General features: G+C 39.0%; 1 protein-coding gene and 1 long non-coding RNA gene across 2 annotated transcripts in view; both read right to left on the bottom strand.

The window, feature by feature from the left end:
* Positions 1 to 2,669: 2,669 nt before the first annotated feature.
* Positions 2,670 to 24,892, bottom strand: part of LOC124120357 — a 31,234-nt gene continuing 9,011 nt past the window's right edge. Inside the window, exons 16-23 of the mRNA XM_048398513.1 lie at positions 24,740 to 24,790; positions 24,212 to 24,262; positions 6,811 to 6,861; positions 6,308 to 6,406; positions 5,888 to 5,989; positions 5,506 to 5,616; positions 5,019 to 5,034; positions 2,670 to 3,791 (exon numbers count right to left, since the gene is read on the bottom strand). Of these exons, the coding sequence (XP_048254470.1) occupies positions 3,530 to 3,791; positions 5,019 to 5,034; positions 5,506 to 5,616; positions 5,888 to 5,989; positions 6,308 to 6,406; positions 6,811 to 6,861; positions 24,212 to 24,262; positions 24,740 to 24,790 (743 nt within the window). The 3' untranslated portion in view covers positions 2,670 to 3,529. The remainder of the gene's footprint in view (positions 3,792 to 5,018; positions 5,035 to 5,505; positions 5,617 to 5,887; positions 5,990 to 6,307; positions 6,407 to 6,810; positions 6,862 to 24,211; positions 24,263 to 24,739; positions 24,791 to 24,892) is intronic.
* Positions 17,403 to 19,791, bottom strand: LOC125381548. The gene is made up of 3 exons (XR_007221891.1): positions 19,641 to 19,791; positions 17,811 to 17,912; positions 17,403 to 17,505 (listed from the first exon to the last, which is right to left on the bottom strand). It is a non-coding gene; the product is annotated as an uncharacterized LOC125381548 (long non-coding RNA).

The following is a 24,892-nucleotide window of genomic DNA, read 5'->3' on the forward strand; positions in this document are numbered from 1 at the left end:
GTCGACGTTTTACTTTACAACGTTTCTCGGTAACGTCCATCCTCCCGAGGCAAGTGAGTTAACTGACTATAAAAGTCCAGTTTCCACCCTTGCCGAACTAGGCTGGTATTTTGGAGTTACATTTTGGCTGGACTAACGAGTCTATGCATAGTCCAATCAAAATCGCGCACCGAAATCGAAATCCGGTTCGTAAAGTGTCATGCAGATTTCGGTCGACTGCAGGATTCGCAAAGCATGTGCACCGCTAACTCGTTGTCAACAGATATTTTCTAAATCTTTTCATGCTTTTAATCAAGGTGCTCACGTGATTTGATGCACTTCGCGATGTAAGACTCGTTTTATCACAATATAGATTTTGATTATCAAACAGATCGTATTGACTGGGCACCACCGTTTTGTTTGGAGCAAATGCAAGTGATACGAGAGGTAGAATCTGATTGGTCAATAGGAGAGGCATAGAAAGGTCATAACTCGTAATAGCCACTGGTGGCGCTACGATCGAGCCCAGAAATTCCAGCCTAGTTCGGCAAGGGTGGAAACTTGACTTTTAAAGTCAATTAACTCTCTTGCCTCGGGAAGATGGGTAACGTCACGCTGGTAGACCTTCGACATTATATCAGTTCTACTGGTAAACCAAATTCCTGTCTAATGATAGTTCTTTTTCTTTTTTTTCTTCCAGTCTTCTAGATGACCTCGGCTCGCAACGAATTCGCCATGATTAGGAATATTTGTTCGGAAAATGTAGCTGATGGTATACGTTTGTGCCTTGTTTTTGTGAGCAAGTGCGTTGGGTTTTATATTCCAGTTTATGGCGTGTCAGCTTAATGTGAGAGATGAGTCCGAAGTTATGTGAAACCAACGACCACGGGTATTGAGCTGACAAACCTAGAAACATATTCGGGGCGAACCAGGATTTGAACTAACAATTATATGTTTCTGGCTTGCCCAAGAGACACAACAATTGTGACACCTTAGACGACTCGGCCACCATTGGATTATTGTAAGGGAAATTCTCGTGATCTCACATTCTCGTGTTGTGGGTACATAGCACTTTTTGTCAAAAGTCGACAACGTAGAATGCGACATTTGGACATGATGCAAAATCTCGCAATCTCGCAATCTCACAATCTCGACTTGTGAAATGAGGGCCAGGAAAACAGGAAATCCCGAGAACGCGAGAATGGAACATGTATTTTTTTGTTTTTTTATTTATTTTTTTATTTATTTTTTTGTAAATTGATAATTAAATGAAATATACAATACATTGTTAACATTAACAGCTGCGCACTCGTTGCCGTCAAGAGAAAAATGTACCAAACGCGCGAAATGGACAAGTAGCCGGTCGAATCCCCTTTCCTGATGGGGACAAACAACTTAAAATATTTTCACAAGCTATTACGACGTATTTTGACCCATGATAACTAACATAGGCTTCAGTAAGACCAAAATGTAATCCTGTCTGAACGTGATGATTCACACAAAATGTTTATAAAGGTGGTATCGTCAACTGAAGAGTAGTGAACCTTAAACAATACATTACAATATAATACAAAAGCTAAGCCCAATACATATTAAGGAAAACGTAAGTGGCGTGCTTTCCACATCCCGGCGTCAGTTTATGTAGTGAAAAAATAGCCGATCCAAAACATGAATATGTTTGTGTGAAGTTATACAGTTAAGTGTCGATTTTCGCAGGCGCAGTTGTTAGGGTTTGAATACTTCAGGAAATATTTAACACATTTAGTTCAATGCGTAATGACCTTCCCCGAAAGTACGCGACAATACGGAAATAGAGAGGCAATGTGTTAGTTTCCTTGACAGCCAATGTGAAAGCGATACCAGGTCATAGCTAGTGCATGCACCTGGTACGTTCTTCTTTTTAAAATATTCAGTTTGCATAATATGTATTTATGAAAAAATCAGAACAGTGGGTGGTTGGGTGAGTGAGTGAGTGAGTGAGTGAGTGTTTGGGTTGGTGAGTTAGTGAGTGAGTGAGTGAGTGAGCTAGCTCACATCAGTATTTCAGTTACAGCGCGGCTGATCAGATTCGGGAAGTTGTCAACGGGTGAGTGAGTGAGTGAGTGACTGGCAACCAACCATTTAATATTTAGGAGGAGACAACGTTCATTGTCCCTAATACTGCTCTCATAAACGCCTCTTTGTTAAACGCCGCTTTAAAAAGTGTCGGCACTTTGCAAACCTGGGCCAGAAGTGTCACACCGAATGTCTCATGAATTACATATCACTGGCATACCATGTCCGACAAAGCGAGTGAGTTGGGTCTAACGCCGCTGTTAACAGTATTCCAGTTATATCACGGCGTGTCTGCTTAATGTGGGAGGAAAGCCCGAAATGATGCAGGTGCTGACAAACCTAGAAACATAATCGGGGCGAACCAGGATTGGAACCCACAATCATAGGTTTCTGGCGTGCTTAAAGGACGCAACTCTGCACAGCGAATCGCGGCACCTAAGACGACTGGGCCTGTGCCCCTCTCACCCAACAGTGAATGGGTGCCCGGTAGGATGAGATGGCAGTGTGTCACACCGAATGTCTCATGAATGACATATCACTCGCAAACCATGTCCGACAAAGGTGTGATCAGAAATTAAATTAAAAACATAAAGGTAAAGGAACGAAGATGACAAGTAAATCCACATACAGCCTTTAATTCAAATGCAGTTCATATCAATGACAGATGTCAGCAATACAATGCTATATATGTATAGACCACCTTCTTTATTCTAACAAGATGTAAGCTTGATATGTCATGTACTTTCTGTTTCCGTGATCACCGAATCACCACTACACCATTCAGATCTCTTTTTTTTTAAATAATAATAATAATAACAACAACAACAACAACAATAATAATAATAATAATAATAATAATACAGATCACTTAAGGACTGATGAATCAATATTTATTACACGAATCCTGCTCAGAGGAAACGAATGTAATAATACTGGAAAACATTAATCTGTTTATAGACAATGAAGAATGTACAACGGACGTAAGCAACTTGATCACTATCTACAGTATCCACGAAAATGATAAACCTCAAGCTCGACATAATAATGGTTAAAACAATAATAGCAAACATAAATTTATACAGGACTTTGCGCGTTGACTGTGTACTTCTCAAAGCGTATATGAATGAGTTTCGTTGAACAAACTGGATCTCGAATGAGTCACTTTTTATGCAAGTATACTGTCGAGTTCCTCACAAATCCAACATCATAATGATGATGCATCGAGAATTCGAGGCCACTTCCAAACGAACACTGTTGCCAAGAGATACAACTGTAGCATGTTAAACGATTCATTATTTAACGCCAACACCATAGAATAAAAAGCTTTGATTATCTGCAGGAACCGATTTCTTTGAGCGTAGAAGGCAAAATGGTAGTGAAATTTAATTGAAAGGATCACTGAAAATGACTGATGACACCAGGTGTCCTTGGAAAGAGTTAGCAAGTCCTGCCCCACCGGAAGACACGTTTCACAGCACTACAGCGAGCCGACAATTTAGAGCCATGGTTCATCATAATGATTCACGGTGGACACTGACCGTAAACTACAGCAGTCCTCCATGTTAGTTCCGGTCATGCGCATCACGCTGTCTTTCTTAAGTCGTAAGTGTCGGAGCTCGTGGTAACCGCAACTATTCACATAATCGCGTCTGAGATTGACTCCTTCCTCCCTTCTCTGACTGGAGTCTTGCTGCGGTGGCCGGATATCTTCAATTTCGAAGTAGATGCGGTTGTCGGCCTGAGCGAGAGCAGGGGGCCTGTGACAATGGGGTAAATGTGGATGTACATCATTAAGCTGACATTCATAGGAAGTACATCTACATTCTAAGCATCGAAATACATATGTATATGGTAATATCATTTAAGTCTCTGGGTAACACTATTCTATGAGTGAGTGAGTGAGTGAGTGAGTGAGTGAGTGAGTGAGTGAGTGAGTGAGTGAGTGAGTGAGTGAGTGAGTGAGTGAGTGAGTGAGTGAGTGAGTGAGTGAGTGAGTGAGTGAGTGAGGTTTTACGCCGCTTTTAACAATATTCCAGCAATATCACGGCGGGGGACACCAGAAATGGGCTTCACACATTTTACCCATGTCAGGAATCGAACCCGGGTCTTCGGCGTGACGAGCGAACGCTTTAACCACTAGGCTACCCGACCGCCCCCCTATTCTATTAAGCCCAGTCAAAGCAAATTCTCTAAAATACATGTGAGTATTTCAGGGCTTGTCTATAAAGAAATCTGACGGTTAAATGTTTCAGCCGACATCTTGTTTGTTTGTTTGTTTGTTTGTTTGTTTGTTTGTTTATGTTTAACACCGCATTCAGCACTATTCTAGCTATATTACGGCGGACCGGGCCAGACAGTCCAGTGGTTGACATCATGAGTATCAACCCACGCAATACGGATACGATGACATGCTTCAACCAAGTTAGCGAGCCTGACCACCCGATCTCGTTAGTCGCCTCTGACGACAAGCATAGTGGCCAGGCGACATCTCAGTATTTTGGCAACCCTAGTCATGGACACCTTTGTAAACCAACACCTGCATGTTCTGTCAATTTTCCAAACTGACCCCTGTGTGTCAATCTGGCAACCTATGTGATGGCATACCATCTAATTATATACTGTGTTTGCTAGTATCCATTACAGACACACATTGGTCTAGTTGTCTGATCAACCTCAGAGTGCTCTGAAAGCCTATATACATGACATATTAAAGGTAAATTGACTAAACCAGCACCCGAGCGTTCAAGAACATTTCATGTTTGTTCTGATGCTTGAGTATTCGTGAATTCCTGACACATTCCGAGTAATTTTGCCATGATATATTAAAAAAACACGTAAATGACATAATCGAAAAACAGGGGTACAACATAGAATGTGAAACTACATGATACGGATACCTTCAGTCAAGACAGGTACTCTGGGATTTGGGTCTTTTGCCTTTAAAAAAACACTAATATCATTGTGATTAACACATTAAAACCTACCTTGCGTCAGAGGTTTCTGTGAAAAAGAAGGAAAAGTTGACATTCACGCAGAGCAGCAATTCATCACAATTCATCGCCTGTTAAATTTAACTGATATAAGTCTGAACATGATTCTAATCCTAATGATGTCGTTATATTTACGTTATGTATTGTGCTTCACTGTCACATTAATAAGTAGAATGTATATTCAACGTTGCAGAACATCACGCATCCTGAGGTATTGATAATCACAGCAATACCGAATACTACAACAAACGCTTGTTCCGATCCTGGCCTAGACACAAACGATTTAGTGAATGGGCTTCTGTTGGGCCGATTTGGGTAATCAGACAATATTCTTTGGAGTAGTATTATGACAAGTAACTGTATTAGTTCAACTGCCCTGACATTACACTGCTGCTATTTATATTTTGACTCTCCATTCATTTCTCAATTACAATTCAACGAATGCATATCATGACGTATTTCAACGCAGAACAAATCCCACCTTTTCGTCGTTTGAATGTTCTGCGACAAAGCAAGAAAGCGATGACGGAGATGATCACCGTTGTTGCAACCGAAAATCCAATACTGACTACAACAAGGGTCTGCAGCCCTCCTGGAAAAAATGGATTTTAACTGAATTAATTGAAACATTGAACACTGTTTTACAGGCGTTTTTTGTATAACAAAAACCCTTGTTTTGCGAGATACGATATCATCTATCTATCTATCTATCTATCTATCTATCTATCTATCTATCTATCTATCTATCCAATTATCTATCTATCTATCCAACCATCCATCCATCCATCCGTCCGTCCTTCCGTCCGTCCGTCCGTCCGTCCGTCCATCCGTCCATCCATCCATCCATCCATTCATTTACACACCTTTAACGACAGATGCATCAGTCGTTGTGGTCAGCTTTTTGCTCGAGTGTGCCGATCCATCAGGTGAGGTGGGCATTACAGAAGACATGCTGTCTTCACTTGCTGAAATAGGCCACGTGAGAGTAACGATATCAGTTACAAAAAGTAACGCAGATATCAGAGTAAAGCAATTATGATAAAGAGAATATCGAGTGATCAACAGTACCCTTCCCTAAGCCTGACAACATTTACAGCAAACCTCCACAAAAGTATATGTTATCGTTACTTAAGGATTAATAGGAATGCATCTTTAAATTATGTTTGAAGATCACTACTGTCATGTTTGTTAGCATATTTATGTTTGAAGACAAGGACGATTTGTAATTTAATCGAGGAAATATCATACTTGACACATGTCAACACATGAAAATATAAACATACCAGGCGTTGTATCATCATGATCACCAGTTGAGTTGCTGAATGTGACTGGCTCAAATGTGGTCTGAACCTCTCTCACAGTCGAAACGTACGTCGTATGAACTGTGTTAATGATATTCAAATACGTTGAATCAAAATATAGGTGGTGGATTATTTTTAATAACTAAATATATGTATACAATTACACTACGGAACATGCATAAAGACAAATGTGTCAAAAGTTTACGAGTTTATGAAACGTACATCGTGAGGGAAAAGTCATGCGACTTGACTCGGGTGATCGTCTCTGTTTTAGTTTCTGCTGTTTTCTCTTGCACAAAATGAAATAATATTTACATACTGTTACGGGAACACGTGGACATATTCCGATTAATGTATACACTTTCCGTCCTTCACTTTAAACCAACACAGTTGGCCGGAAATTGGGTATGATATGAACTTCAAAGTTTGATACCAGTATATGGAATTATATCTAAACGATTAAATTATATGAATCATATACTTACCTACAGTTGAGGTTTTGTCAACTTCTGAAACCGGTACAGTCACAGTGTCATCTAAAATATATGTGATGTTTATAAAAAAAATAACAACAATTCTGAAAATTTTCCTGTTTCCTCCACCTTTCACCAAACAATATTTGCATACTGTTGACTTAACGTGTTTACGTATTCCGATGTATTTATAGGATCATTCTTTTACTTGTTACTTAGAGACGAATGTCAATGAATTATTCACAAATGTTAATATGAGTAAGAAGGTATGCTACGAGCGTGGAGAGGACATTTTGAGAGATTCAGTAGTACGAATCATATGTATATACTTTACCTGTAGTAGATGTTGCGACAGATGGTGAAGCCGACCCAGTCACAGAGTCATCTAAAAAATGAGTGATGTTTTTTTTTAATTTCCATGCGTTTCATTCCAACATCTAAATGTATTTGGTCTATTACGTATATACATGCACACCTACACATACATACATACATACATGCATGCATGCATGCATGCATGCATGCATGCATACATACATACATACATACATACATACATACATACATACATACATACATACATACATACATACATACATACATACATACATACATACATACATACATACATACATACATACATACATACATACATACATACATACATACATACATACATACATACATACATACATACATACATGTAACAAGGCAAATTGACCTACTGAAAACGACCAGCACGTGTTCCCAGTCACAGCCTGCATGTCCGCCCTTCTCCAGGCTACAGTTGTACCTCCCAGCATCAGCTGATGTGATGTCAGAGAGTTGGAACTGAACAGTGACATTATCCGATGATGTGATGACTTTCACGATCTTGATCCTGGTCCAGTAGAGTTCCCATATGTAGACTTCAGCAGAGTCCATTTCAAACACATTTCTATCATTAGGGTCTTTAAGGTATATTCTTGACTGGTGTTGGGGTGTCCTCATGGACAGCAACACAGTGTCTCCCTCGTGCACTTCCGTGTTCTGAGGAGACTCAGGCACATCTACAACATAGTCAGTTTTCTACTAATAACAATATCGACAGTTGCAATGACATGAGTAGGTGAGGTGTGTTTTACACCGTATTTCTGTTATACTGTATTTCTACACAAACACAGTTATGGTGGGTCTGTCTTAATTTGAGGGTGAGAGGAGAGCTTGCCAGAAATTGATGCGGGTCTAAGTATCTAAGTACAACTAAAGTTCATCTTACTCGAACGTATAAACACTGAACAGCCAAAGAACTTTTTCTATCACTTTCACAAAATCAATGGGTAAATAGCAAAATTTAATCAAAACGAAAACAAAACTTTTATCAGTAAAAAAGCTCCCAAAAGAGTGTGCAGCTACTCTCACACACATGAGTCCAAAAGAGGGACGGGTCAACTGAAATTGCTACAACAGAAGGCGACGTCTTAAACACCTAAAGCAACGACAAATCGATGTTATCGGCATGGCTTGCTTATGCAAAGTAGAATATACTACGTCTCAGAGAGGAACATACTTGTATGGAGCTATGTTATTCTCAAACTGGGATGTTCCATTACCTATCTGAGGTAACAGTTGGCTTCTTAGTCGTGTTTGAAATTTAATTTTTTAAGCTGTGTAACAACAACTGGTTGTCTAACAAATGGGAGGTTACCCGTGACACTTGTAATGAATACATACATTCTATGCTAAGGACATAGTCCACACTCTGGTCTGTGAGTAGATTGTCCCCAACCACTGTCTGACAAGAGTATCTGTCTGCTCTGTCCTTCCCTGTCACGCCACCGATAGTCAGAGTGCTGTTCATGTATCGCCCCCCCCACCCTCTCCTGCTACCAGACGCCAACTGATGCCTGCCTCCATTCTCCACACCCATTCCGTTTCTCCTCCAGACCAAGGACATGGGCAGGTTATCGCTGGGGTAACTTTTCAGAAAGGTGTGACATGTCAGATCTACAGAACCGCCTACCTTTACTTTGTCCGGGCTCTCAATGTACGGTTCTTGAACACCTGTGGCAAAAATGATCACAGATGCAAATTGAGTGGCTTATCAAATATGTATTTAAGTGTGTTGTAAATGCTTTCATGATAGGGTTCAATACCGAAATCGGTTTGATGATATCACCAACGTAAATTACATTGTCAATGCAAAAGAAACACCAGTCTAGATTATCCGTAGAAACATTTGGCAAAAGGGCAAAATATCTGTGAAATTTAAATGAATGGACATACTTCTTTCTGGAAACATGAACATTATCCCTCTTCAAAATACCCTGTTACAGCTGCCCTGGTCAGTGACATATTGATACATTGTGTAGACTTAGTTACCATGCTCAAATTCCGGATAGTGTTTCTGTAAATGAACCACTTACGTATCACTACTAGCTGTTGCCCACAGTTGGGAATCTTTGTTCCTGGACGTTGTGGTGAACCAAGGTAGCAGTTGTACTGACCAAAGTCATGGTCGTCAGCGCTACTGATCACGAAGCTGAAGAGACCAGTTCCTGAGGATGTTATGTTTCCAGTGAAGTCTACTCTTGAATTCTTACCAGTAATATTGACTTTGTTATAGTTCGTAGCGTGAATCACATTTTCTCTCATAAAATCGTTTCTGATAAAAAAGTCTTTGTTTCCAGACCCCTGCAAATTCCAAGCCAGAGTAGCTGTTTCTCCAAAACGAATATAAACATTTGACGCAGCTGAAAAATAAATGCATCAAATATAACCTTTACAATTCAATTGCTTTCCCAAACGACTACACATTTACTGAAACACTATTGTAATTACTTGTAAAATAGTTACAGAACACCAGCAGTTGGAAGATTATATGTTGTAATACCTACCAGCCATGATAAATTAACTATAGGCATATGACAAAAACGGGTGTTCTTAAACCTATTTTGTGTGGTATATCTATGTATTTTCATCGCAAAAAGTAGAAAAGTAACATGTACTAAGGGAGTATCCATACCATTTGCCTCATACATACCCATCACGATAAGTGTCTGTCCACAATTAGCAATTGTGAATCCTCTGTTACCTGGCGACCGCGAATAACACTCATACCGGCCTTCGTCATGAAACTTGACATCTCTGATGATAAATCTGAACAATCCTGTTCCAGAAGGTGATATGTTCCCTGTAAATGTGATCCTAGATTCTGAGTTCACGTCAGTGACATTATTGTAGTTGGTTATATGGAATATGGCTTTCCCTGCGCGTGTGTTCCAAACGGTGAACTCGCTGTTTCTAGGTCTGGGTAGAGACCATGACAGTGTAGCATTTCCTTCAACGGTTACGTTTGCTGAAAGGCAACAAGAATGGTTTTAGCTATAGAATGCTAATGTAAATGGAAGTGTAAAGATACAATCACACGTGTACGTTCCTGCAGATCGTTTCCAACTAGCATATCCACGACATATTCAATTCCATGAATGATCAATGTCATGTCAACGGGTATTGTGTACTTGACATTTTGATTATGACAATGTTCGGGTTCCATACAGTGAATGAGAGCTGTCTCGTGTCATTGATCGTGGCATATCATTTATTTATGTTTATTTCTTGATGTTATAACTTGTCACATATTAACTGAGTTTTTGTATGAACGTTTATCTGTTGAGTCTTTATGTTGGACCCTCGTCTACATATAATTCTAAGATTAAATTTTCCATTTTCTTCGTGAGTGAGATGGGTTTAATGCCGCTTTTAACATTATTCCATTTATATTATGGCGTGTCAGCTTAATGTTGGAGAAAAGCCCGAAGTGATGCGGGTCTCATGCGTTTACCACTTCAGTGAAACCCACGAGCACAGGTATGGTGCTGACATACCTAGAAACATAATCGAGGCGATCTGTCATTCGATCCCACAATTCTAGGTTTCTGGTTTGCCAATGATTTTGGTTTCGAATCCCCTAATTATGTTTTTAGGTTTGTCAACACCATTCCCGTGCTCGTGGGTTTCACCGAAGTGGTAAACGTCACTTCGGGCTTTCCTCCCACATTAAGCTGACACGACATGATATAACTGGAATACTGTTAAATGCAGCGTTAAACCAAACCTACTCACTCACTCACTCAACTTGAAACTGCCTACCAACTGTTACAGCTATCAACATTCAACTCAGTCACAAGTGGTTAACATATCTGGATATATTCTATAAACATCATGCCAAATTATCAATTTAAAATGGATTTTTGTGTAAATTGCTTAGTTGACAGCCTCTAGTACTAATACAAACACAGACGCGCATTCATTCAATAATCTTGAGCATGACGTTTAACTACATTTCACGTCACCTCATCCCTTGAGTTATGTATGTTTTTATTGTATCAGTCTTACCTGTCGACGCTCCTCCTATACAACGATGGGAAAACAACAAAACACAAATGACAGTTGTACAGCTCCAACTACACATCATCCCGCAGTGGTTCGTGACTGATTATATCAGTAACTAACTCGTCAGTGTACCACGCTCGCTACAAATACTTCCTCTGTTCTCTACCCTTCAGGCATAACACAGGCCATGGTGGAATAATCCAAACAAGTCCGCCATATCATACACTTTGAGACCTGGCAATAAATAATAGCAATGTTATTGTTTGCAATACTCTAATTATCCACGTATTTCATTTCGTCCCATCAACTTATACCAGGAACAAGTCACTTTCCTGTTCGGTATATTTATAGAGTGCTACGTTTTATACAGACTGTCATGTACATTTCTTCCGTCAAGCTTGTACACACCTTCCTGGTGATGCATTTATTCTTAGAAATTGACCAGTGTGATCACACTCTGCGAAAATTCTCGTCACAATATGGTTGCAATATTGCCGATGTGACGTTAAATTTTGACTCACTCACTCACTGTCAAAACTCAATATGGGACTGCTTCCCACGACTATGTAATAAACGTGGACACGGTAATAGATGTCCTGCGGGAAATTGAGACTTTGGCGTGGGAACTTTCAGATGGATCTTTATAATCAATTTTACTTAAATGAAAACCAAAGTAACATCTGAATGATATAAGTCAAATTTTCCTTGGCCTTTCAATTTACTAAAGCCAAGTCCCTTTAAGTCTCAAATAAATCATCGTTTTTTCTTCAGAAAGGTATTCATGTCAGACAGAAAACTAATTAAAACCTGAAGATAGCTCACTATGCAACGTAGCTCAACAGGAAACAGATTTTCTATAATCGATTCGTTTTATGTTTGAAGGTTATGTTGTATAACACAGCTGTTCAATCCTGCTTACTTCTGTGCGATTTAACTACAGTGCTCGCCTGGTATGGATAAAATAGCTGATAAACTGACTCAGCACTTCGCGCATGCGCAGATGGCTGTTGCTGAGGAGTGAATTTATTTTAAAAATGGCGACTACCTTGACAACAGTAGCTACCAGCACTAAACGCTTCTCTGTGGTAGCTTTATTTTCACACTATCTCTATAAACCAGATATGTTGATGGTTCAAGTTTCATTACCTTGTATTTATTATTATTTGTTTAAAGGTGCATCTTTTGAGCATTCACCATGGGAGAATCGATATGGGGTCGTTTCATTTTGGAATATTTACATACGAGTTCGTTTTGTCTTTTGTGAGTTATGGTCCAGGTGGGGATATCCGGGAAAGGTTATTGGCTATTTGACAATTATTGAACGATATCACTGATGTATCTTTTCTCTTTGGTCAAATTCTCTTGTTCTGATTTTGTAAATCCGGGTAGTATTATATGCAGTTTATTTTATTGTTAAGCAATGATTGTAACTGTGTTGCAATGTTTCTGTTGTGATTCGACAGAGGTTCTTTGTAGTGTGTTTGGGCAGTGATCATGCGTCACGAAGTAATATTACTATATTATGGTGGACCAGAGTGGTGTTTAAACTTCCGGTCCGGTTTACCGGGGACGGTGGTAGTATGTTTTCAAAACATGTGAACTTTACAGTGTCTTGTTAGGGCGTATATAACGGGAGAATAGTGTGTATACGTATCTCTCACGCATTTCATCGCTTTGGAACAAACATTCATGTGAGGATCGCTCATCATCCCCGATTCCCTGCCTAGCCCATCTCGGAAGCTTGACCACTGTCGCCGCTTCTGCATAGCTATCTCAGTTAACATATTGTTTCCATTACGTAACAGAAGTAAATCCGATTTATTTGCACAAAAAAAAGAGACAGGCAATAATGGAGCAACAAATAGTACCAACCAGAATGACAACTTCTTGCCAACATGTCATATCAAAAATTTCATATTGATGTTATCTATGGGGAAGTATAGCATTTCATATATTGTTTTCGCAGTAAATTTCAGATGGCATTTTACCAGTGAATATCCTAGTTAGACATTTACAGCAACCCATGCTTGTCGAAAGAGGCGACTAACGGGATCAGATGGTCAGGCTCGCTGACTTTGTTGATGCATGTCATCAAATCCCAATTGCGTTGATCGATGCTGATGATGTCAATCACTGGATTGCCTGGTGCAGACTAATTGACAGACCGCCGTCATATAGCTAGAATTCTGATGAGTTCGGCGTTAAACATCAAAGAAACAAAGTATAATAGTATATACTTCACATGATTCAGATGATGGTGGAGGGAAAGCCGTCATATTATCTGAAATGATGCTGGATACGGAAGGAAAAAGTCATCGGAAAACAACGATATCCGTTGGGGTCATATGCGGATAGAGATGCAAATATCATAGGTTGAGTAGGGACTACTTTCCGTGTTTATAAACAAACATGACGTCGCCCTCGTCATTCGGCAATCGAGTCAGAATTAACCATGAATAAACTACAGGGATAATTGCTATCATTATCAAAAGGACAGTCTAATATACTGAAAATAAGTGTCTAACTGTGACGTAGCTAAGGCATTTTATAAGTTTTGGCAACTTTTGAGATATGACTTTCGAAACAATTTTGCGTGTGCACCAGGCCTAACCAAGCGGGATCAATAGCCATATCTGTGCTTGTAGACCTCTGCGGCTTGAAACCTTTTCCACAATTTAAAATAGTTGTATTTGTCCGAAATATGTTTGAATTGTTACCTTGTTTCGTTTTGTCGCTGTGTGTACATCTGATTGCACGTCTTAACGTTATGACAGGACAGGCCGACTGTCAACAACGTCTGAACGTGGTCGTGACGTCTCATAGACTAGGGTTAGAGTAGCTTCCCATTGACAAAGGGCAGTTACTCAAGCGGACAGACCGATGGATTGCCGCGAAATGCAAGTAAAAACAATTGGGTTTTTTGCGTATATGTTGCTTCGCCACTGTACTAGAAAAAGAATTCGGTTGGAGCTATATCTGCTACTGTCGTTGTCGGACTAACTCATCACTTACCCTGTGCCGTAATAAATATTAATGCGCACATTCCAGGAAAACTCGCAATGTTTAGGTAATGTTTGTGAGAGAGGGAAAGCGAGTTTCAAACACAGAATTAAAGAATGACATTATATGATAAAGAGGTTATGACGCTAGTGCGTTTGGGGATGGTAAATATCCTGTATTAGGAATAAACACCTGTATGCATTTAGCTCGCCAAGACCCGCTAAATACAATGTTTATTCCTATTGCAGGATATTGACCATTTTTAAACATAAGATAACCTATCTTCAAAGTTGCAGTGTGACCTTGCTTTTAGTGACGTCATGCAATGCATATCCTCCATTGCTGCAGGGGTAATACAAAAGGTGGTCTATACAGGTTTCATGCTATTCTGCCTAACATAATTTCATTATCTGAAGTCACCCTCCACACATTATGAACTTGAATGAGTGAAGTAGTAGGAAGCACAGGCGATGACTATGTTTCGATTTTTTGCAGTTCGACGTGAAGTTGTTCCTTGTTTTATTTGTCTGCTTCCGGTGTAATATCAGATTGTCTTTTTCTTTCTCTAATCAAGTCGTCCAGTGGAATGATAAATGTGTCACTTACGTTATATCTAAACAAACTTCAAATATAAGACTTGAATGAGAATGAGACATGTCACACATTGGTAAAGTAACTGTATGCATATCAGTAACCATCTAAATGCAGGGGCATGGCTTAACGAGTGCTCGGAAAATGTACATGTAGTGTGGTGTACATCGTGGGCTTCATTTCCAGGTCTTCATGCAGGACGTCAGGAGGAAGTATTAACTGGAATGATCTGTACCATAACTTCCTGTAGACGTCGACTGTTCATTATGCATAACCAGTCGTTATAACATTGAAATCCTTTTCACTTGGGGCTTTCAATATATCCGGTTCTGGAATGCGCCATTACTGCCAGGACAAAGTAGGCATCTGTCTGTTTCATGTCCCACTGTCCATTTTCAGAAAGTACAGCTTGATAACCATCAAACACATCTCGTTAGTGTACATCACGGACTTCATTTATAGGTCTTCATGCAGCACCTCAGAAGGAAGTATGAACTGGAATCATCTGTGCCATAACACAGAGAACAATGTGTAGACCTCTCTATAGTTTGTGCTTTATTCACGTCAACAAATCACAATATCAGCGAATATGCAGAATGCTTGAACAGCGTATTCGAAACTGTAGACGAACTAAGTAGCAACCGTGTTACTATCCTTTGTGGTTACATTGCTCAATGTCGTTTACATAACACGTATAAATCATGTATAAACAAAATCTTTGTGAACGAGCCTTCTCATATACAAGGAAAATATCGGATCACAAGGAGTATACATAATGAGGGCTGGTGAGTGGCTTATGTCCTTGTGTGTTGTTTCCATATGGTATAGGCTTGCAGCCATCCAACACATCGCCATACACATAATACAGCTAACACCACACACAAAGACATTTGTGAATACAATAGCTTGCTTCAATGCAATTAAATTAATAAACCGTCATAAATATTTGTTTTTCGTCGCGATCTAACGACACGTGCAATGCTTCAGTTTAATTTAGAAATTACAAACTGAAATGTTGTTTTCTTGAGATAAGGAGGAAATAAGCCAGAGAGTTTATTGTATTTTCACAACTGTATGTATGTCAGTGACCATCCAAATGCATGGGAAAAGTATTGTGTGGTATTTGCCATGAACTTTATCTCCAGACCATCATGCAGGAAGTTACAACTGTGTTGAAACTGTAATGTCCTGTGCCATACATTTCTGTGGATATCTATTGTTCATCCTACATAACAAGTCCTTATGACATGGACTTTCTTCAGTCGGTATAACATGGATATTTCTTTCGTTGGAGTCATTGCTAATATCCGGCTCAGGTATAAGGCTGTTACGACTAAACAGAAGCACTGTCTCTACACATACATGCTGGTCATCCGTCTGTTTTATGACCCATTGTGTTCATTTCAAGAACTTATGGTTGTGTATTCATCACTTGTCTCGTAACATAACATACACGGTTTGCTTCCCAGCTAACAATTTCACGTTGTGACAACGTCGTGACAACGTTGTGTTTACGTTGTGGCAACGTTGCGGATGTTACGTCCATATAACGTTATTTTGTGGACTCCCATTTATGTTGTCACAACGTCATGGCCTAACGTTGTGTTACGTCATATTCACGTCGTCACAACGTTGTGATGACGTTGTATTTTACGTTGTGGGAACGTTGTGATAACGTCGTGTTTACGTTGCGGTAACGTTGCGGATGTTACGTCCATATAACGTTATTCTGTGGACTCCCATTTATGTTGTCACAACGTCATGGCCTAACGTTGTGTTACGTCATATTCACGTCGTCACAACGTTGTGTTGACGTTGTATTTGACGTTGAGGGAACGTTGTATTTGACGTTGTGGTTATGTTGTATTTTACGTTGTGGCAATGTTATAATAATGCGTCCCTACAACGTTTTTTCTGTGTACTACCATGGACGTTGTCACAACGACGTGAAATAACTTTGTGTTACAAGGATGAAATACGGTTGTGACCATTCCACACTAAAATGTTGTAAAAACAACCCAAAGCTTGATCCGGAAATGTTTTAGAATATGCTTTAGTCACGTGAATGTGCATGATTCGAGATACCTTTTACCAATATTTTAAAACCAGGGCGTCGAATAGCCCGGTTAACAGTGAGTTAGATCGTGTTTTTCTAACAATGTTCAAAATGTAAAAACACCACTGAGCTGTTAACTACATGTAGATACATGATTTGACTATAACAAAGTCAGACACCATTACCCTTTAGGCTTGTACTGAAAGAAACAAAAAAGAAAAGAATGGCAGACATTGTAAGGGGTTGACCATGTGATATTTTTTCTGGGGAGGGTCGGGTCCTGGAATATTATCGAAAAATTCTTGACAAAAATAATTACGGTTCAGACTGGTGAAAAAAATGCCTGCCACAAAAAAATGACATAGATCTAGATGCAAGGTGCTTATCTTCAGGCTCATAGAGTTAAAGAAAATCATATATCTGCTTTGGTAGCTATGACCGAAAACATATGTAATCTCCATAGAAAAGTTCCAGGTCCCCACCTCCTTGAATATTAAATGGTCGGTCTCTAATCAAGTCCATATAGTATACTTCAACTTTCAGTCATGCGAAGTCACCATTCAACAAAGAACTCCAAGACACATTTGCGTTGATATTTTATTATTTTTAGATTATAGAAAATGTAAACACTTTTCGAAATTATTGAATGCCAGAATCTTCTTTCTTTGGTGTTCACTTCAAATTCCCTGAAATACAAACAGCTTAATAAATCTCGAGCAGGTATATAATAGAGATCATATGACGAGAAACATTCATTTGGAGATAAGGTTTTATCAATATTCAAACTATAATGTATAATTCAAGTGACTGATGGAAACACATTTTAACATTCATTCAGAGACATCAAGAATCAGGTTGAATACAAAACGTGGTACGAGCATAGATTTATATAAATAGATCTACATTCTTAGCATTCATTTCAAGCAAAAAAAACCCCACCAATTAACATGGATAAAGACAATGGAATGTAACCGTAAACAATTGTACTTACGTTAACATAATTCACAGCCCAGGGTTTATTTGGTGTGTTCCTCAATGATTCAACATTCTTGATTTTATCTCCTGGAATTGTCGTGTAACATTTTCCCCCTTGCTGCAACGAAAACATATTAAAAAAGTCAAAACTAAAACTATATTCAATAAGCATACATTTTCATATGTAGTCTAAACAAAAAGATAACATACATTGTATAATTGCCTAAAATTTAGGAAAACTGTAAATCTAAAGTCTTCATGTATAAGGTCCGATCGGAAATAAACTCAGGCTACAGATATAAGTAACACAATTATGAGTACCATCATAAAAAAAATACCTAATGTAATTTGGTTTTACATATACACCGGTCTGACAAACCAGTGATTGTTATAGTGAGCCACGTCTCACAACCTCTGTCAGAGTACAATGACACACAATCATGTTAGTACAAACATGGTTTGTTGGGGACCTTTTCTAAACCGGAATCCAAACGGGAACAGATATATTTGACAGGCATTGTAGCTAATTACGACTCACATCTTCATCGCAGCGCTGTTTATATAGATCTAGCTACAGTACGATTTCGTAGCTAGCACTGGAACTTACTCGTTCAGTTTTCGATCACCATTTTATTCTCTCTCATTGACAAAACGTTTCAGAGAACCAAGTATCATATACTTACTACGTTTATTAACATAATACAGTTCAATATCGTTAAATATAATTCTGTAGTATGGTAGCCTACCTGGCAACATACGGAGGTCGAAAACCGAACGAATATGGCTGCTATCAATTCCATTGTATTTTTCATTGGTGCACATTGACTAGATCTACACCCATCTCACCTTAATAATCAACAAACGATGACCAAATCACTGACAATGCATGGTGATATTTAACTTTTGATTATCGACTAGCTTATCATCACCAGCGAGAACAATACCGCTAACACCCCGTTATAGCGCGCGACGAGACTCGTTTTACTTTTGCTCGTTTTCATTAGAAGGGAGTCGGACATAGATCTAGTTATCGGAAAATAATGAATTGATTCTTTTTTTTTGAAATATTAAAAATACACATGATAAGCGCCTTGCTCAAATAAACTTTATAGACAGCACCAACAACCTGATGGTCCACATTTAGGCTACTTCAGTCAGTGCTGATTGGGCCTTTTCGGGAACAACATGTATGTTTCTGTCTCTTCCCGAAAATACAATTTTTCATAACATCATTGAGCGCTTTAGACTAGGGCTATAACTAGCAGCCTACAGAGAGTCGATCTATACTTCCATTGTTTTGATTCCCTCTCTTCGCTGTATAAGAGAAATCTACTCAACCTTTCCCATGGCCTGAATGAGCCACATTGTTTCACAAAAATCAAAGTCAGAATATTAGTACATGTAAACTTTCAGATTTCAGAAATAACACGGAAGAAATGGCGATAACTGTCAGTGGTCAGTAGGCGATGCATACGTTAGGCCTATTTAGGCCTACAGACCTTATACGCTTACGATCGAAAACCGAACATAATATGACGACCACAAAACGCCGCCAGACTGAATTCTGGTCAAACATATACCTACTGCTTGCCCTTGGTAATTACCCTTGGTATCCATAAAATAATAATATGGTAAAAAGTCATGGGCTTTCTTCACCTCTATATACATCACGTTCTGTGTATCAAATATTACTATCAACACTGACGCTCAGCTCAGTGAAAGTGACCGGCAAACGGCATTCTAAACCCCGCCACTTCTGAATAATACGATACATTTAAATCATTTGACTATCTGCATGTACAGAAACATATCAACGAGCGGAGACTGCTTTTGAAAAATAACTAACCTTATCCGAATTCACAGATCATCTGTCCAGTTCCCGTTGCTGCACAATCACTTGGTTGTAATATATCCAGAGTGAGTTTGAACTAAGATGGCTGGTGACAACAAATCTTCCGCGACAATGTGACGTCATTTTGACGTCACTTCACGAGGCAACAGGCCAAACTTTTCAGCAGTCGCTCTCACGCCGCTAAAAATGCGCGCCAATGTGTTTTTAACTGTAATTTTGCTTCAGACAACATTTAGTAGACAGATAACTTCGTTCATAGATATATATGTTAAAAAAAATAAAACTACGAGATGGTAGATCTACAAGTGGTTTCCTAAACATCATTTACCAAAAGTGTTGTAATGTCCAAAGCATAACGTTATAACAACGTTAATTTGCAACGTTGTTGTTACGTTGTGGAATAACGTTACAATGTAACGTAATACTAACGTTGTAATAGAGATACGCAATTACGTTCTGGAAATTTTAGTATTAAGAGATGAAAATTGAAATGCCGGATATACAGAAAGGTAATGCATTACTGCCTTGGTATTCTGACAAATTCATGTTGATTTTGATAAAGCAGTTCTATTCATTTATGACTATCAAGAAGCAAACTTTATAACGTTTCACCGACGTTTCAGAAACGTAGTTACAAAACGTTGTGCGATGTCCGATGCACAACGTTTTCACAACGTGAATGTGCAACGTTGTTATAACGTTGTGAAATAACGTTGCACGTTGACGTTATAATAACGTTGTGACAACGTTATTTCACGACGTTACCAATCCACAACCTTTCCACAACGTTGTGACAACGTCGTGTGTTAGCTGGGTTGTCTGGTTTGTGCACCTTAGCGACATCATCACTGAACAGCATAAAATATAGTCATTATTTTTTCCCGGTGGGCGTAGTCTTTGATCGTATTACTCATTCATAAAGTCTTACCTACCGTCAATATGCAAGAAGATATGTAGTTACGACCAGTCCAATGAAAGAGTGAATGTTAATAAAAGGCAATGTCAGCAATGATGGCGAGCATGTGTTCCAAATATATCTAAACGGATCTGATGTTTTCAGTTCCTCTGTGAGCTGATTAGGGCTGTTATTAAACAAGAATAAAGAAATAATGCAAACGCGGTAATAGGTTCACAGGTTTATTAATAAGAGATAATTGTAGTAATAGATAACAATAAAAGATCAGAAAAAAACAATCTACGCTGACAAAGATCACTGATTATTTATAATAGAGCAAATACACAAGCAGCTTAGCTAAGCAAAAGTATTACAGTTATAAAATGAGTGGAGCGAAAGCAACACTTTGACAAGATACCGACCAGATGCGCAGACAGCCAATTAAGTTTGCTTCGACCAATTATTACCTGAGTCAATTAACTCGACACTCTAATGAGTGAGTATTCTCGGCTGGGTTAAATAACGGGATAAACACAGAGGGCCAATCCCCAAAGTAAGTCACTTAAGTCACAAAATAGACGAGTACGTCTTAATATGAAACTAGTCTGATCGAGTAAAGTTTCAGTCACTCTGACTGAACAAGGAAATACTAAAATTCCCAAATAGCTAGACAATCACGGGAGGGTTGATTATCCATGGATTACTAGAAAAACTGAGTTTTACAAACCCTAGCTACTAACTTTGGCGCAGTACAATCAGACTAAGTCAGAACTTAGATCGAACAGTGTCCCATAACAACTTACTAATGAAACATGAGTATCGAACGTAACCATCCCAGTAGTGAGACATCGTAAACGATTTAACAAAACCTTGGGGGTAATGAGACACGATACGACAGAAGTATAAATATGCTGCGCGCGGGACCTCAGAGAGGTCAATCTCTCCTGGACAGCTGGAATACACAACAGACTAGGGCGCTTAGCCAAACTGTGATTCTAAACACAGGGAAAACACGAATAGCAAACTAACTACTATATCTATACTGAAGTAATGAGAATAAATGAGAAATATCTGATGGTACATATAGATTCCCCTAACGTTTGAAAATCATAGTTACAAAGACATTTTCAATACAAGAATAAGATAGCGAACATATTAAGAGATAACATACATCGATTCAATACATGGTATGAGAGAGCCATTAGATCACAAAAGAATGAAATAGTCGGGCAACTAATTCCCTAACACAGAATGTAATGACACTGGACACTGACGACCGCGGATTTAACTGAGCGGTGTCGGAAATAAATCCAGGAATCAGAGAGGTCACAAGACTGTTACACAAGCGAAATAACGACCCGACACTATGTCCGAACGGACATTGTCACTTTAATCATGGCCAGATTCTTAACAATCTTCAATAGTGGCGTATTCTTCATTCTCGTCGTATTTCGGAGTGATATACAATACAGGAAGCCTGTGGACAAGAACAAATCCTTTTTTTATTAGCACATAATTTCTATTGATACATCATTGAGTTACAATTGATATGAAGAATCAAATAGCCGGTTTAAGTTGCTTGGTAATGCTTACCTTCTGTTCCCGATCCCTGAAATTGAAACACTGATTTCAGTTTAGATAAACAATGGCCAATCAACAATAAGTGATCAGCCTAGCTTCTAGTGGAACGTTTATTACAAATGCTGAATTATTGGAATTAAGGTACGTTTGAAAGAACAAAATAAAAAAATAATATTTGATTTAGAAAAAAACGAATGAAATTAAGATTTTTTGAAATCATAGCCTTTACATTTCTCACAAAAGTAAGTTCTCCCGCTTGACATGTGATCTCACCTGAGGCATATACATGTGAGTGTGTTCAACAGATGGAATATCAGTACATCACGGTACACGCTGAGGGTTTTGGGACAGTCAGATTTTATGGTGTTGTTTGTTTGTTGATTTACGACTTACTCAGCAAAATTTCAGCCATATGACGACGGTCTACATAATCGAGTAAGCAGAAACTTTACAGAAGGGACACGATGACAAGCAATCAACCAAATGACCGAGCTGACCACACAATCCACTAAGAAGCCTCTTACAAGCATTGGTTGCTATATGGGGGGCACGGGTGGCCATGTCGTCTAAGGCGCCGCGATTCGCTGTGCAGCGTTGCGTCCCTTGGGTACTCCAGAAGCCTATGATTGTGGGTTCGAATCCCGGTTCGCCCAAATTATGTTTCTTGGTTTGTCAGCACCATATCCGCGTTCGTGGGTTTCACCGAAGTGGTAAACGTCTGATACCTTTATCACTTCAGGCTTTCCTCCCACATTAAGCTGACACGCCGCGATATAACTAGAATACTGTTAAAAGCGGCGTTAAACCCACCTCACCCACTCAATTGGTTGCTATGTTCTTACCCTCCCAAAAGGTTTTGGGGCAAGTGACAGAGAATGATGAACGTTTCTATGGAAAGAATCACAAGAGGTTTTATTGTGGAGCTTATTGATATCCTGTGCAATAATAATTGTTCGATCCCTCACCTTTCTGTCGTTTGCGTCTCACAAGACAAATTATGGCTGTGACGATGATGCTGACAACTGAGCACGAAGCCGAATACCCGACAATGGTGATGACAGAAGTCCCTTTCCTTGCTTCATTCTCGCTGGGTTCAGGAGGGGATGAAGTGTGGACCGTCTGCGTGATGGTAACATTTCCTGGCACAATCCCTACACAAGACACGTCATGGGAAAATGCTTATTATTGAATGACAGGAATTAGTTACATTACCTGTGGTAGATATTTTCACAGGTCGTGTATCTGGTCGTAGTGTCATCCAAAATTTTTAATGTATGTCAAAATTATAATCATGAGGGGTGATTTTGGCGGGGGTTAACTGTAACAAAATTATATATCAAGATGGATGAACGGACGACAACGCACCACAACATGAGACGATTTGACTTTCAGTTAGGTGAGATAACCATTACTCATAATTGGCAAGTGTGTGAAAATGAAAATGAGAGAAAGACAAACTTCATGACACGCACTTCACAAAAAGAAATATGCCTTCCAGAAACACACACACACACACGCACGCACCCCCCACGCAAACGCACACACGCACACACGCACACATATACCAGGCGTTGTATCATCGTGATCACCGTTTGAGTTGCTGAATGGGACTGGCTCAAATGTGGTCTGATCCTCTCTCACAGTCGAAACGTACGTCGTATGAACTGTGTTAATGATATTCATATACGTTGAATCAAAATATAGGTGGTGGATTAAGTTTTAATAACGAAATATTTGTATACAACTACACTACCGAACATGCATAAAGACAAATGTGTCAAAACTTTACTTTGGTTGTTTTGCTGAATGAATGCGTTTATGAAATGTACACCGTGAGGGAATAGGCATGCGAGTCTCCGGTTATCGTCTCTGTTTTAGTTTCTGCTGTTTCCTCTTGCAGAAAATGAAATAATATTTACATACTGTTACGGGAACATGTGGACATATTCCGATTAATACATACACTTTCCGTCCTTCACTTGAAACCAACAGAGTTGGCCGGAAATTGGGTAAGATATGAACTTCAAAGTTTGATACTAGTATATGGAATATAATCTAAACGATTCAATTATATGAATCATATACTTACCTACAGTTGAGGTTTCTTCAACTTCTGAAACCGGTACAGTCACAGTGTCATCTAAAATATATGTGATGTTTATTAAAAAAATAACAACAATTCTGAATATTTTCCTGTTTCCTCCACCTTTACCAAACAATATTTGCATACTGTTGACTTAACGTGTTTACGTATTCTGATGTATTTATAGAACCACACTACGGAGCATGCATAAAGACAAATGTGTCAAATCTTTACTTTGGTTGTTTTGCTGAATGAATGCGTTTATGAAATGTACACCGTGAGGGAATAGTCATGCGAGTCCCCGGTTATCGTCTCTGTTTTAGTTTCTGCTGTTTCCTCTTGCAGAAAATGAAATAATATTTACATACTGTTACGGGAACATTTGGACATATTCCGATTAATACATACACTTTCCGTCCTTCACTTGAAACCAACAGAGTTGGCCGGAAATTGGGTAAGATATGAACTTCAAAGTTTGATACTAGTATATGGAATTGAATCTAAACGATTCAATTATATGAATCATATACTTACCTACAGTTGAGGTTTCTTCAACTTCTGAAACCGGTACAGTCACAGTGTCATCTAAAATATATGTGATGTTTATTAAAAAAATAACAACAATTCTGAATATTTTCCTGTTTCCTCCACCTTCACCAAACAATATTTGCATACTGTTGACTTAAC

Source organism: Haliotis rufescens, unplaced genomic scaffold (assembly GCF_023055435.1).
Source record: "Haliotis rufescens isolate VD_foot unplaced genomic scaffold, xgHalRufe1.0.p SCAF_18, whole genome shotgun sequence".
Lineage (NCBI taxonomy): Eukaryota > Metazoa > Mollusca > Gastropoda > Lepetellida > Haliotidae > Haliotis > Haliotis rufescens.